General features: G+C 37.1%; 1 protein-coding gene across 16 annotated transcripts in view; it reads right to left on the bottom strand.

Moving 5' to 3' along the window:
* Positions 1-16713, bottom strand: part of LMO7 (LIM domain 7) — a 129920-nt gene that overhangs the window by 91229 nt on the left and 21978 nt on the right. For all 16 annotated transcript variants that reach the window (XM_084527083.1, XM_084527096.1, XM_084527097.1 and 13 more), the window contains exons 2-3: positions 3915-3985; positions 968-1037 (exon numbers count right to left, since the gene is read on the bottom strand). In XM_084527083.1, the coding sequence (XP_084383209.1) occupies positions 968-1037; positions 3915-3985 (141 nt within the window). The remainder of the gene's footprint in view (positions 1-967; positions 1038-3914; positions 3986-16713) is intronic.

Below are 16713 nucleotides of genomic sequence, written 5' to 3'. Positions count from 1 at the left end.
CTGATCAACAAAAGAAGATATATTAAAGGGATGAGCAAACAAAACAAGTTAGAGAAATATAGTATTCTACTTCTATTAAGAATTCAGGTAACTTTCTCTAATGTTGAAATTGCACATTTACCATGAGGTGTGATCTACTTTCTCATCCCTGTTCACCTTGGGTCTTTAAAAAAGTCCAAGCAGCTCTGGTCACAGAACTGTTTAAGAGACATAGATACCCTGGCAACAGGAATAACTAAAAAGGATACTGTTTCTAGGAGGAAAAAAAAAAAAAAAAAAAAGTTGAAAAGCTCTGAATTTGTATATTCTCAAAAGCTTTTCTGTTGTCAAAGGGCTAAAAAATATTAGCTTACAGTCTCTGACCAGAAAGTTTGCCAAATAGCAAATGGAAGTCTAAGATTTCCTGTGTAAGTGATTCCATCATTATTTTTCTCCTTCTTCAGATGACGTGATTTACAGCCAAAACATCGACAAATCCCTTAGCTGAAGCATAAAGAGAGATTTCTGAATCAGAGTTACATTAAGGTAACATAGGCTTTACTGTGGGTGGGGAGAAGCAGCTTCTAAAAACACTCAGATTGCAAAGGACATCTCTGCCCATTCCCTAAGAGAGGAAATTAGGAAGTGGGTTGTGCATGGAATATAGGATGGTGGCCTTTGAATAAAGAAAGGTAAAGTTATATGTATTTGCGCACAGGAGCCATCAGTGCTGATAAGGGGATGATGCAGCTTCATGTGGTGACAAGCTGATTGAAGATACAGATCCATATCACAGCACAGGTAATCTCTATTCTACATCAAAGTATATACAGCAAAATCTTAAACAAAAAAGGAAATAGAGATAACATTCTACACACTTGGAAGGTTTTTGTTATGAGACCATGTAAGACCAATAGGCAAGAGCACACATTAAAAAAAGTGAAACAGAACTTATACCACAGGTAATAGAATTACTGTCATTACTTACCAAGCCAGCTATTGGAGTTGACAGACGATTGATCTTCTTAACAATGCCAGGTTTGATCTTGTTAATCAAACTGAAAATAAATCATATGATTTTCTGTTACATAATAAGCAGTGATATTCATGCTTAAAGTTAAGAACTACTTTGCATATATTCCTCACATATTACTTGAGCCAAATAAATTTGAACTCATTAACAACCTTCCCTGTCCAATTTTTTAAGTCTTTTTTTCAGCTGATTTCCAAAAAGCAACAATAAGAGATCATAGAAGCAAAAACAGGAAAAGTCACAAAAATAAAGATTGCTGACAATGGCAAAGTGAGATAAAAATAAAAAAAAATTAAAAAATCAATGCCTAGATTGGTGCAAGGAAAAAATGATTTGTGTTTCTACTAAATCAGTGATGTTAATCAGACAAATTTCTCATTTAAAGATTTAAAGACCACAAAAATAGTGATCTGTTGAGGTGAAATTCATATATATATACACACACACATGCGTTTCTTAAATCTTCCAAATGCATGTTATTTATTTGCTTTATTTACTTAAGAACATAAAGTAGTATGAAATAGGGAGAACTTTCATGTCTTTCTTCCTCTAATGTATTTAGTAAAAGAGATTTATAAAGATATTTGTAAAGACATTTAGTATAGTATCAAAGGATTTATCAGTCAGCTAACATACACACACTTGGTCATCAAGCGGGTCTATCAAGCCAACTGGGCTACCCTTGGAATATAAGGTGGAAGTATAGGTCTGGTCTGCTATAGTTTGTCAAGTATCCATCTCCAGAGAAAATGCATCTGTGGACATTAAACTAGTCATGGCATGGGGGAACCAAGGCAACAATAATGCTGCGTTGAATTCGTCTCCACTGTTTAAGACCTCATATTCTGTCTATTTCAGTGAAAACTGGACATAGGAAAGCCTTTCACACTTTGCTGTTCTCTATTTCCATGGAATTTCTATGGAAGTCATTTATCCCTGTACTTCAAGTATGTCAAATTTAAGAAGTATGATATGGGAGGACAGCTATATGATTGAGTGCAGCATAATTAGATGTCTTTACCTTTAAAAAATTTTGCATGCCTCCTAAGGCAAGTTGCTCATCTGAAGAGATTATAGGATGTTTTTCTTGCATGTAGCTATTAATTACAGATAAATTTAACTGATTTACATTTGGCAGATGGAAGCTTATATTCTTTTGCCAAAGACATGTCAACAATGAAGATATCAGAGGGTTAGAATATATCAGTTCATTACCAATTCTTGAAGACACTACTTAAAAGTTACAGCTGAATACAATACACACACCCCAATAAGTACATACCTAAAGAAATAGTATAAGCTATTACCAGATTCAGTCTACTACATATTTGATTACAGAAGTTAAAAAATACAGTGTCCATCCCTAAAACATCGCTTCAAAATATATCATCTCCTTCACATCACAAAGTTAACTGCAGAAGCAACTAGCAAGATAGTCTGAAAGGTGACATGCCCAAAGGAGAAAAAAAAGAACAAACAAGAAATGCAATAATATTAAAAGAAGAAAGATACAGAAATGGTGTGGGGTTTTTTTCCTTTACTTTGGTTATTTGTGATATACACTAAACTCAGAGAATTGTACCTTTATAAATATTTTCTGAAAGTTGGCTTGGTTGAACTGATTTAAGAGTGTCTCTGAGAATCAAGGTATTTTTTTAAGCATCATGTGCAAACCTCTAGTAGGATTTCTCTATACTGACATTCTAATTACATTCACACCTGCTTTTCCTTAACCCATAAGGATTTAGCACTACTTCCAGTCCTGGAAACCTAGTAAGTACAGATGAAAATTACAGACATGTTGAAGAGACCTGATGAGTGGATGTTTTACACCTCTGACTCAGTCTACCAACGAAACCAGACAAGTTCCACTAGTGCCAAGTCTATAACATATAAATAGAAGGAAATAGAAGGAAGCTTTTTTTTTTTTTTTTTTGAGAAAGCACTCTAGAAAAAGTTGAGGTCAGAGTACTGTTTGTTGTTGAAAGCAATAACTAATTCAGTCTTTAAGGTAATGAAACCTGGGCTGCACATGCACATACAAGAAAATATTTCTACCTGGTCTGGTAGGAGGTGTCCTCACCCATGGCAAGGGGTTGGAACTGCATAGTCTTTAAAAGGTCCCTTCCAACCCAAACCACTCTGATTTTTTTTTTTTTTTTTTAATATGTATATGTATGTACATGACACTAATATCCAACCCATTTACTTTTATCATCCTGAAACACTTTTTTTTATTTAAAACAAATAAAACAACAAAACAGCTTATAAAATATGTCAAGTAACATCCAATAGATTCTATGGTATTGAGGCACTTGGATATAAATATAAGATGGCAAAATAACCCCTCTCATATTTTATGCTGAAGAGCAATACCAGTAAGTAATGGGCACATGAAATCAGAGGCCTGCATGCTATTTTTAATTTACAATTTCATAACCTTAATTTCTGAAATTAAGTACTTTTTTAAAAAAGTGTTCTATGGGTGTCAAGTTCTCTGTGAGGAATAATTCTTTCAGGATTTAGAGAACAGCCAGCACACAACAATTTCTTGTTGAGAAACAGGAAAACCACCACCACCAGGCTGACAAGTAACTGAGTGTCTTGATCACAGCCATGCATAAGTTGAAGAGAAAGTCCACTGATGCCATAAGCATTACAGCCAAAATAATTAATCAACAAGCCAGAGGATTAGCACAATGTTCCAGCTAAGACACAAGGAAGTGTATCGAACAACACACAGAATGTGTAGATTTAGAAAGCAGATATTTGCCATGGGAAGGAAGAACAGTTTTCAAATTTATTTTCGGTTACTTAAAAAAAAAATTGCAACAGGCCAAGAAGGGAAGAGGCCAGCTAACAGCAAACTGAAGCATTTTTGCATAGATAAGTCAATACTCACTCGCATAACAGTACTCCATTTTCTAGAGCTGCTCGAAAGTCTTTGGTTCCAAAGCTTTTCCCAGTAACTGTCTATAAAAATAATAATTGAGAGTTAGTTTGATACATGCATACAAAATCAGGACTAGCAAGAACATCTGAGAACAAAAAATTTCTTCAGTTTAATGCATAGTTCATATTCTTGGTTTTTTTTTTTTTTTATTATTATTATTATTAATTTTTAAAGAGTCTTTTAAAAAACAGTTCTCTGTGCCTCAAAAGAAGTCACATCCAACATCTTCAGATAGTTTCTGCTACTACAACACAATCTTCAGCTAAGTTCTGTGGGAATACTTGTTTTCTAAAGCAATACCAGCTATACTGAAAAGCATAAATTATATTTGAAACAGAAGTGCTAAGAAAAGAGTCTTATCTCCTACTTCATTTTACAGCTTGTATACTCATGATATCCGGCATGAAATATTTTAATACTGTTTTTTTTTTCCCCCCTTGCCACTTGCACCTAAGGCAACGTGACTAAGGAACCACTCTGGCATGTCTTTGTTACCACATGCACATCAATTCCCACTAGCTGGCAAGTGGTAAGACTATACTAGTGGGGCTACTTTATATATATGGGGTGAAAAGCAGTGAACAAGAACAATGCCTTATAAAGGACTTAAGATACGTGATGCCAGAAGCATTGCCTACGGGTTTGCAGCAAAGCTGTTTTCCACAAAAGAAATTTGCTTCTGGCATTAACCCACTCCATCTCAAAAGAGACTATCAATGCAGTACCCTTCTCAAGCCAGAATTTATTGAGACTCTTCTTATTAAACTCCCCTCTGCACAAGTCCCTTGAAGTGAATGAACTTAGCCGATTTCTTACGGACACAGATTAGTAACACACACACAAATCAGGAGGACACAAAATTTCCAGAACTGCCCAAATGCATTTTTCTCTCTGTTGAGTACAGGAATCAAACGCTAAGGACATTTATTTTTGCTTAGTTCAGAGGTCTCCAGGTCAGTCACTAGCTTATTACAAGCCTTCTTTAGAGGATCCTGACCATCTCCATCACTGAGCAGGACTTCAGGCACACAATTAAAAGTGCTGTGGCATCTGTGTGCATCCAGACTAAAGTTACTGGTTACCACAGTAATTAAAGAAATTAGTGGTGGAACAAATGAACGGTGCTTGGTAAAAGAGCGTAGGAGAGGACACAGCTCTTTAAGGAGCTGTAAAATTATCACACTTTCATTTTTCCCTAAATTGCTAATGCATGCTACCACTAGAAAACCTAGAATTTAAGCAGTTAGCTTTTACATAAGGTATTTTTTAATTTCAAAAACTTGAACTTCAATCCCTCTATTGAGAACAAAACTAGATGTTACAAAAATAATCTAATGGGATTAAGTTCTTTTCTAGGACTCCAATCAATTCTTGGAGTCAAAAAGTTATTCTCATTTTAGAGTTTTCTCAGACATCTGTAGAACTGCAGAGTATAATTATTTTATTTTTACTCTTAAGTCACACAAGCAATAGACAGTGAGATGTTTCTTTCTCCTAAAGTAGCTGGCCAGAGTTTGGCCCATTCCAAAACTGTGATGACATATATATTGGCAAATAACCTTTAAGCTAAAAATCCTTGCAAAATTACAACTGCATATAACTAAAGAGGTCACTCCTAAGAAATTATTCTCAAGAAGCCAAGGAAGATTTGTCACTGAAGAAATAAACTTCAGCATAGCTCCTCCACAGGAGTGCCACACACTGCAATGCATAATAACATTTTCATTTCCTAAAGTTATTTCTAAGCAATTTAAAAAACAAAACAACAACAAAAACTTATCCAAAACAAGGTGTGGAATATTTTGACTGTTACAAAGTTTTAAGATAGATCAACTCAGATAAGTCAAAGTCATCCTTGAACTACAAGAGTCCAACTTCAGCACAAGATTGTAGATGATAGTGTTAGCCTTACAGACCTCTTAAAATTACATTAAGATTAGAGGATATTACACTGAAAGCCTTTTGACCAAGTTATTTGTGCAGCCACTGTGGCAATCAACATTGATTTGGTATACAGGATGGAGCTGTCAGACTGATCTTGCAACTAGCAGATTTTGGAGACTACATGGTTTGTTGATGTTAAAATAAAAGCATCAGTACTGCCAAGTTCAGCTTTATTAGTATTGACTTTTAAAGAGTAACTAATAATTAAGTAATTAAGAGGTATTCTCAAGGAACAATTTAACACTGATGGCTTGAAACTGAAACATTTTCCAAGTTGCACAATGCTTTGAATTTGTTGATGTCAGAAAAAAAAGTAGTACTCCTTTTTAAACTCAGGTTTCATAGAGAGAACATTTCTTGCAAAGGACTTCTATCCACCTTATACCCACTGCAAGGCATCAAACAACTGTAATATTGTAGTCTACATAGGAACAAGATACCATTAAAAAAAATGAAAACCATTGACCAACTTAGATATCCCCAAATTTTAAGGGCCTAAGTAAGACAAAGTGAATCGCACCCTGAGATACTACCTCTTCAAAGAATGTCTATAATTTGTGAGTCACCATTTATTCATTAAAACTGGTTATACTGGGTGTGGTATTCTTATGCAATAGACATAATTGATTTTGGATAATTTTTCAACCACTTAGGCCATGTGATCCACCAAACAATAAAAGAAACATCTCCCAAAAGCGATTTTTATCCATGTCTGAACATAATCTCTTTAAATTATGTCTTTTTTTCCTCTCTCCTTCCTTCAGCTGAATGCATTTTGCTTCCTTCTGTTTTTAATAGAAAGAAGGCAATGACATAATTAAAGACTATATCATAAATCACATTTAATTGCTGCAGTAAAACAGTTTGATTTCAATTTTGTAGGAAAGCGTCCCCTAATACTTTGGTAACTTGCAATTGCCAGGTCTGTGCAATTTACTTCAAACAGCATGTAAATCAAGACTTTACACACACATACATGCAGAGGGCTAATTTAACTTCAGGTTTGCTATGATTTATTTAGGAAGCAAATCAAGAAGTAAACAAAGATAAACCATTCAAAAAATGTCATGGTATCAAAATCATGAAGGACCGAACTAAAAAAACACATAGAACAGAAGAATACACTAATTATATGTCTCAGTACCAAAATTAACACTGAGTACATTTCAACTTGTCCTACTAAAGGCCAAATATAGCTGATCATAATGGGCTTTTTTTTTTTTTTTCTTTAAAAGCCATTAAAAATGGAAAGATCTTGCAGTGTTAATAAAATAATGCTAATGGAGTTCACATCAAATTGCTTCCATGATTTTCACCTATTTGAATGGCTTCCCAAGACAGGCAGCTGTCCTGTAGGACTGTACAAGTTTTCATGTGGATTGGCTTCCTATATATATGTGTAGGCCACATGCACCTCGCACAAATGCAAAGTACCAGCAGATTTCTCACCTTAATTTTGCTATGGTGAAAATACTACAAGCCATACTCTCACCATCCAGTGCAAATCCAACACTACATACCTAGGCATGCTGGTTAATTGATTCTCCATCACAAACATCACTAAAGCATCACAAGCTGCTAAAACCCAAGAGAGGCATTCATCATGCCCAAACCACAGTCTGAACAAAGCCTTACATCAGAAGGCCCCACCAGCCATCTAGTCTGCTCGGCAGTTCACGTTGCCAGTCCTGCTCTCTGGGTCTCATGTTCAAAGGTCCTCTAATACAGCCCCATTTAGACCACACAAGTCAAGCAAGGACCCCACAGACTGATCCATGAGAAATGTTAATTGCATCAGTGTGAAGCGTGCAACTCCCTGATGTAGATCTGTAGGTTAGGGATGGAAGATTTAAGATAAATACCAAACCATTTGTGAAAGAAATAGCCTTAATACAGGACTGCACATGAATCCCACTGGGCAAGAAGCTAATCAGACAATGACCTCAAAGACACTAAACTGATTTATGAACTTCAGGTCCCAAGCTTAGCCTGCAGCAATAAAAGCCAAGTTTACCATCATGCTGTAGAGATGATTGCTAATGTTCTGTAAAGTGGGGCACTGATATGAATCTGATATTGTGGTACAGTCCCTACTGCAATATTTCAGCTATGTGTGCCAGTTTCCCTGGGTTCTAACACACTGCCTGCCTCCACAGAACTGGGTCTGTGCCAAAAATTAAAGAAAAGAGAGATCACCTCACATATGCATCAATGTCTGAATTATTACCTTGCTAATGGTCTTTTCTTTTTTCAGTTAACAAAAAAAAGTGGATCAGTTTCCAGGGTGAGTGGCTCCATCGTTGCATAATCCTAGCATTACGTATCTCGGTTTACAGCACTCATTTAGCTCTAACCGCCCCTATCCAATATATCACTCCCAAACTGTACTGTTACTGTGTACAGTAAGATGCACAAGGAGATAAATAGACTACACCCACAGCCAAAAGCAAGAATTCACAAAACTCCCAGTGCTCTGGCATCTGTATTTTTTGGCAGGACCTGGAAGTAAATTAATGGCACATTTTATACCACATCTTGAGTCCATTCCGTTTTACCTAAAGTTGTCTGTAAAATGTTATACCCCAGCCTGACAGATTCTGCCTTTTAGGGTCTGTCAGGAAGGAAGAGGCCTAAAGAACAAAACAATCAGTAGGTTTTTATTTATCTGTTCATTTGTTTTTCCACTCTCTTGCAGGAACTGGTGGTTCTTCTGGATGAAGACAATAAGCACCAGCTTCGTGGAGAACTTTAGATGCATTCACTCAAAGTCCTGCAAAAGGCCCTGCCCCATCTTTCACAACTATTTATAGTCCTTCTTAAGTATGCAGGAGATGAGTTTTTGTCCTTGATCGGTAGCCATGAACTAGAATACTGCCATATCCCTTGGAGCAAGGGATATAGTTGTCTGCCTTTGCAGACTTGCAGTCCAGTTTTTTCCTCCCCATTTCTTCTTCCTCTCTGAATTTAAGTCTAACATTGCCACAGATTGCTGCAGTAGTGAATTTTGTTCAAAACCTTCCAACGGGAAGATGATAGGAACCATATTTGGGGGGTTGCATACACAACCTTGAACAGAGAAGTGGCTAAATCACATTAATGACCACCTGGGTAGAAAGCCTTTGTCTTTGCAGCAAACAGCTAGACCAGAGGTTACTAGCTTCCTCAAGGCCAACTACTGGAAAAGAGCAGCTCATTTCTGAAGCAAGCAGGACCTACCTCCTTGAATTTTTAGGTCCTGGGAAGAGTGGGCATGTATATCTTCCACTCATAATAGAATTCTGCTGGCATTTCATCCCTGGTAGCAGGAGAGATGCCTGGTCCAAAGCAGCCAAGAAAACTATGCTGCTATCCTCCCTTCCTATCACAATTTAGTTGATAGCCTCTCAGGAGTTTGGACTAACAAGTGCTCAAGAATCTGGTACCCACAGAGACTTTCCTTGTAAACAGCCCAGCAATGAACTTACGACTCTGCCAACCCTAACAACTTTATATGAGCGAAGAGCAATATCTGGATTTCTACAAAAGCAAGCTCCTCCTCTTTAATTCTTCACAATTCATTATTAAAACCCATGACAGGCATGACTACACTGAAGAAAACAACCTGGGTGGCTGTAAATAACAGCAAGAGTAAAAAAGGATGAAGCTGATTAATATTTTTGCCATTAATCATTTATACTGATCCATGTGAATGCTCCCCTTTTTGTCTGAAAGACTTCTGTTTTTCAACTGGAATAATTCCTGCTCTATTGCTCAATGCAGAGATGTATTGTCCTGCTTAACCCCATACCCCAAATCCCTAGACATAATTTTGGTTTAGAGGATGTGGAAATCTTTCAATCTTCAGCCAAAAATGCCTTTGATAACAAATCAAACAGACATTTATAAAAGGAAAAGACTGATTATTGAAGAAGTCTTACTGCAATTTTCTATCATCATCGTAATGATGGGGTCTTATTGTGGTATGCCTGCTGAAAGAGTCATGCTAAGATTTTTGAAATAACATGTAACATTTTTTATTATTATATACAGAAGATGAATAAAAGCAACGGTTAAGGGGAAAGCAAGGAGACACGTTTACTGGTATTGTAGGTATGAGAAGTACAGATCTCTTCACATCAGCTGCTTACACTCTGGGGTTTTTATGTGCTTTTTCATCTCTTCTACCAAATTCAGAGGGTTAGAAATGAAATCTTTATTTCACTATTTAAGGGAAGCCCTGACTTAGGGGAACAATACTGCAGAAAGAGCAAGGACATTTTCCATAAACATTTGAGATCAAGCAATTCAGTAAAGCTTCCCTACCCCCAATTCTCCCAAACGAGATCATCCCACAAGTGACAGCAAGATGAATAAGCTTACTGTTGTTTATATTGATGACTGTGTACTGACAGGTGTCAAACTTAGAAAAACAACATACATTATTTTGTTTGTGTGATAAAAAATTCTCACTGTATAGGCAGCATAACGTAAATGGATGTAGGTGTTCCAGTAGGACATAAAACTTGCAAATGTGAACTGAAATTAGAATAACTATGAATCTCTGGAAAAAAATCCAGTCACCTAGATTAATATAATAACATAATATCCAAGTAAATCAGATGTGCCTATAAATTCTGCAAATAGTTTAAATGTACACCATTCCTCAAGTCACCACCCTAATTTATGCATCCTGACTTCAACTTGAACCACAATTCTTTACAATTGCCTGTAGTGACAGGACTAGGGGCAATGGTTTTAAATTGAAAGAGAGTGGATTTAGATTAGGTATCAGGAAGACATTCTTGACTCAGAGGATGGTGAGTGAGGCAATAGAACAGGTTGCCCAGAGAGGTTGTAGCTGTCCCATCCCTGGAAGTGTTCAAGGCCAGGTTGGATGTGGGCTTTGGGCAGCCTGGAGATGCCCATGCCCACAGCAGGGCATGGACTAGACAATATTTAAGAGTTCCTTCCAACCCAAACCATTCTGTAATTTATGTTCTCACATGTATTTCCAACTAACTTCAGTTAAATAAAAGTCCACATCTATCTATGTTCCCAAAACAATAGAAGAGCAAGATGATTATTTTAAGGTTGCCATATGATCTCCAAATGAGTTCAGCTGGTGGTAAAACCGGAATGGCAGTACCTTAACCTTAAAATCCCTAATTAAGTAGAGAAAAGGATAAAGTCATCATGAGAAAAAGTGCCTAAACATTGAGTTCATGCCAAAATGAGAAAGCCACAAATATATACATATTAAAAAAAAAAAGTTAACTGAAAGTTCGCTTTTCGAAGTAATTCATATCATAATGGTGATGCCCTAGACTTCAGTGGTTTGTTTTTTTTTTCGGTTGGTTGGGTTTTTGTTTGTTTGTTTGTTTCTGCCATAGAAAAAAAAAAAAGGTAAACTTACCCAGGGAACAAAGTTTATGAAGGAATAGTTTCTAGAAAAGTCATCTACTGAGTTAAGAGAAGAAGGGAACATTAATTCCATTTTCACTGGTTAGATATCTTTTAATGATCGTGTTTCATAATGTACATGCTCTCATGCTAGCCAAATTTTGAGCTCACCTATTGTAAAAGTCATTTCATGTGCCATTTCTTAATCTTTTCTTTTTTCTTTCCCTGAAACATCTACCTCTTCTTCACAGCATTCATTGTTACCTGACCTAAAGTTGTTCACTTCTCCAAGCTGAGGAATAAGTGATCAAAAGATAAATGAATCCATGAATAGCTGAGTCTCAGCTGGGCAACAAAGAAGACAGAGATGTTGCCCTGGGTAGAAAAATCAATATGTTCTGAACAACTCCTTAGGAGGCTGAAATAAAAAGGCTAGAAAAATATCAGCAACAAAACAGCTTAGAAAACACTACAACAGTATACACAACGTATGAACAGAAGGTTTTGTAGGGCCACTCAAACAGCTCTGAAATTGCACCAAAGCCTCCTTTCCCCCTTCATGCCAAGTGAAAGGTTTGCATTTAGAAAGCATCCCAGATGACTGTGCTTTAATATGGCATTAAAAATGAAAGTGTACCCCCCATAACTCCCCTCACACACCAAATCACCTCTCCCCAGCCCCCAAACTCCTATAGCTATCGACCCGTGGGTTCCCAGCATCCACAGATCCAAATCTGTCTATCCACAGGATACTGGAGATAAGGATAACATCTGGACTTCGTTCAGATTCTTGAGGCTTAACATACCCAAAGATCCAGCCATTCAGCACCCTAATGAGACTGGCAGTATATGACTCATGAAATGGCTGGCCACATGCTGTCACAAAGAACTTTGAATTGGGACAATAAAAAAAAAAGCATCTGAAGAACTATGTGAAATCTCTCCATACCATTGTTTTGACTAAAGAAGGAAAACAGTTTACATGTATGACAACAGCAGCACTTGGGTTTCAAATGAACACAGGGGAAAAAATGTTTTCATGCATTTTCAGTTAAAATAGAAACATGAATCGAAATATTAAAAGATAAGGGTGTATTAACAGATATTAAGATAACATTTGTCTAGCGAAACTGTAAAAAAAGGATTAAAGGAATACATTTTTGCTGTAGAGGTACTAAAATTACATTTGTCTAGCACGTTATTGTCTTGGTATTTATAACTAATGTATCCACTTTGTTGTAATTGAATATTTAATTACCTTGTTCACGTAAAAGAAGAGATAAATGCAAGCTTGATGGTTGTATTTCCCAAGTTTATAGCCCAATTTTATTATTATTGTAATTCCAGGCCAGGGAGTATATGCTACAAGTTTCAGTACAAGCTTTTAGCTCATTAGCACTTATTTTGTAGGAAGGACTTTAAACAATGGAGTATCTTACAGCAATTAAGAAAAATATAACACAACTCCTCTTCTATTTGGAAGCTGGTCTCTATTGAGATTATTTATGTAGGTGGCAGAGAGAGACAGAGATACCAAATGAAATGTCCCAAACCAAAGCACATTTCAGTATTTCAGTCCCAGATTACACCTAAACTGCTTTACTAGTAATTCTGGGTGTGTTTAATACTTTGAGTTTTCATATAGTTTAAATCATTAACACTGTAGATACACATGGTTCTCCAAAGTGGATGGTCAGAACCACGAGCAAGCCAGAGATCTAATGACAAGGTTTTGTAACCACATTCAGCACAAGGAAAAAGGCACTGGATAGAAAGAATAAGCACACAACAGGGAAATGTTTCAGATATAATTGCTTTCACGTGTTTAGAGAGGTTATTCATGCGTGGAAGTCATTTCTTGTTATTACTGGAGATTTTTCAATCTTTTGAATTTTTCAGTCTTTACTGGAAGCTGTACTTTCTGCAGCATACCAAGACATGGTTTGAGCAAGCTGCAGTCAAAAACACAACCAACCTCCCCCCCCCCCAACCCCTTTTGCACATACACCCACACTCACACATATGCGGTTTGGGGAACCAACAGCCTTCTGACTGCATCTTCTCTCTTGTCTCCACATTCCCTAGCTTTTATATCTCCTCCTTGCACATCCATGTTTTTCCAAACAATTTCACCGGATTTACTTAGCTTGTTAACAAGTCAACAGATGGGCAATGAGCAAAAGAAATTGTGCAGAAACTAGCATTTAACAGGGTCAAAAGACACCATCGAGGCAATTAGTGTCACATACAGAGTCTGGAAAAAAAAGCAGTCATGGCACCAGTTCCCAATAAGCTATGGCACTTAACATGAATTGCAGCGTTTCAAAATTCCAATGTTATCTAGTGACAGCTATGTAAGAAATAAACCATTAGGTGGAAGTTGCAGAAAGTAAAGCTGAGTTCACTGACTTCAGCTGTAGAAATATTATGTTCTTCTCTCAATTTGGAATAATCTTCAAGGGGAAAGATTAGTTTAAGGGAACTCAATTGGTTTTACATGTTCAAATCAAAATAAAAAACAAGACTGTAAAGCTCCTGAATACTATTATGTTTAGTTTTCTTTAAAAAATTAAAAAATTAAAAAAATATTGAAATCTACAAACGCATTTTGAGAAGTGAGAGTGAGCAGTAGAAGCAGCCATAAAGAACTGCAACATCAGGTTAAAAATATGTTAAGGGATTTTTTTTTCCTTAAGTCTCAACATTTAAAGGAATATAAACACAGAAATAACTATATTAGGATACTTGAAATACACTGTACGTGCACCAAGTCACTAGACTGGAAGTAAGACTTTCGAAGGCTCCTTATCCCACTGCTCATAGCAATATATTGCATTACACGTAATGAGCTCCTAATATTACAACATTTGATGGCAGAGACCATGGCCACTGCCGTGCAGCACCACCTAATGAGAGACGCCAGGTACAACAAAGGACCAGAGACTGTGCTTACATGGAGTCCCTCTCTTTGGCAGGAGATGAAAGAAATTGCCTCTGGCAAAGAAATTAAATAATTGTAGACAGAGGAGGAAGGATGGATACAGAGGAAATTGAAGTCCAAGAGAGCTGCAGAAGGATGTTGTTCATCTGAAAAGACGACAGGAGCAGAACTGGAAGAGGCAGTGTATTGGTCTGGGAAAAGGAAAAGAAATTAGAAGTTCAGTAAATTTTGCTGACTAATTTTTCTCTCTGATTATGTTTTTGAGGAGCTCTAAAATAAGAATGCTGCCCTTGTAAAGGATTCAAAGATAAAGAAATATCTAGTAAACATGCAGCAAGTTACTGAAGTACTTTTATGATACTGTGAGATCATAGAAATGAACATGCTTTCGTACCTGGTCAAGCAGCTCTCAGCTTTTCAAGGGATCCTGTTCCAGCTATGCTGTGTTCAAGACCATCCCATCATCTCATAGGAGATTTGGTCCTAGCCTGCACAGTAGCCTATGCTATTCACCCATTATTGTCCATGATATCTTCGCCTACCCCAGATGCCATCCCTTTGAAATCTGAAATGCATTTGCCTTCAAAAAGTAAAAAGTCATTACTAAGAGAAATCAGGGATCAAGCTTCAGTCGACCATAAGAATCAGGACTTCACTCTTAAAGATGAAACTTTTTTAAAAAAGGTCCTTTTTTATGCATGACACTGCCCTTTCCTATCAAAAAGCTTCAGTCCAGTCAGCATTTGAGCATCTCAGACAATTACACCACTAGCAAACTCCAGTTCTGCAGGGGTCCCTTCTGCCTGGTATTTCCCTTTTCAACACCACAGAAATGTCTACAACTGTCAGAATTGTAGGTGACCCAGCATTGGGCCATCAAGATGATCAAGGGACTAGAGCACCTCTCCTCTGAGGAGAGGCTGAGGAAGCTGGGTGGCCCCAAAAGGAGGTGACAAGTGGCAATTACTGCTGTGGCCACTGCAGGGGAACAGTCTGCCCATCTTTCCTCTTAGCCTTTGCCACTCCCCACTCAACCGTTCTTTCAGGCTGAGAACTGACAGAACCAAAAGTGTTAGTCAGCCACCTCCAGCATGACACTTCCTTCAGCCATTTTATTGCTTCACCACACATGAAGCTTTTTTTTTCTTAAAGGAACCAAACTGGTTTGACAGAGTGCTTCCCTCCTCACCAGGGTGTGCTTAGAGGAACCAAAGATAAGTCTGACCGTCATAGCAGCTACACATGGTTGCTATGTGCACTGCCCAGAGGTAGGATTTAATAGCTAGTCAAAAGCAGCCAACCTCGCCCCCTTGTTTCAGAACACAATTATAATTTGCTTATATTATGATCTCCTTGCAGAAATCATAGAATCATTTAGGTTGGAAAAGACCTGTAAGATCATCTAGCCAGACTTTATGCTAAGGTCTCCTTGCAAACAATTTAATGCCCTTCAAGGGTGAGGCTGATATTTTCTAGGGTTTCCACTTGACTCCATTAAATATTTAAAGTAGGGATCCTCAATATCACTGAAATTAAACCAAATATTTATGATATTATTCAAAAATTCTGTGTTGCTGAAAAATGTATTCTTCTCGAGGGACTATCGACAAATAGGATATATCAGGCAGATGCACGTAAATTTTTGTGTGCGGACCTACACTCATATGTAGAAGAAATAGGGGTTCCAACCTTTGGTGTGCTGGTTCATGTATACTCACATAATCTCTTCCAATTATACAGCCACAGCAATTAGAAAAAATAAAACCCCCACAAGATGTGCACACACACAAAAAACCACACCAACATGCATGCAGGCAAATCATATTAGAAAATCTAATATCCAGAGTGATAAAAAAATTCTTGGAAGACTACTTGGTTCCATGAATTTGTAGCATTAAGCTTGGGTATTTTAACCACAGAAAAGACATAGCTTTTGGATTATAAACAGATGCATGCACTTGGGGAATTTTTCACCAATAACTTAACTTCCTTTTGTCTTTAAAGTAATAATGCGTTAAATGGAGAAATATTATCAATAATCCATGCAGTTTCTCAAAGTTGAAGAATATCTTTTTCACGAATGACAGATTTTCTTCTGCTCTAGGCAAGATGCCTCAAGCATTTCATCTTTGAACCCCAATGGTTTCCTATGATCTGATGCCTTCCAGAGCACACAGATTTCAAGAATGTCTGAAGTTCTGCCTAGCAACAGAGACAAAGCACAGACTGCCGCAATATAAACATTTTCCTCTATATATACTTCATGAAGTTATGCCAATTTCTGGTGCTTGATCTGGTAATTAATTAACATTTCTAAATGAAATTTCCAACATTTTGTTTGCAGTTCAGTAAAGCAGCTGAAGACGCTTCTCCTACCATAACAAAAACAAAACTGGGAAATGTTTTTAACATTAGGTCACTGCTTTATCAAAGCAGAGTGAGGTTTTTGCTTTTTTCATTTGAAACTCCAGACAGAAAGGAATG

This window comes from Aythya ferina (genome assembly GCF_964211825.1).
Source record: "Aythya ferina genome assembly, chromosome: 1".
Taxonomy (NCBI): Eukaryota; Metazoa; Chordata; class Aves; order Anseriformes; family Anatidae; genus Aythya; species Aythya ferina.
Note: the sequence above shows the minus strand (reverse complement) of the source record. Positions and strands in the feature narration are given on the sequence as shown.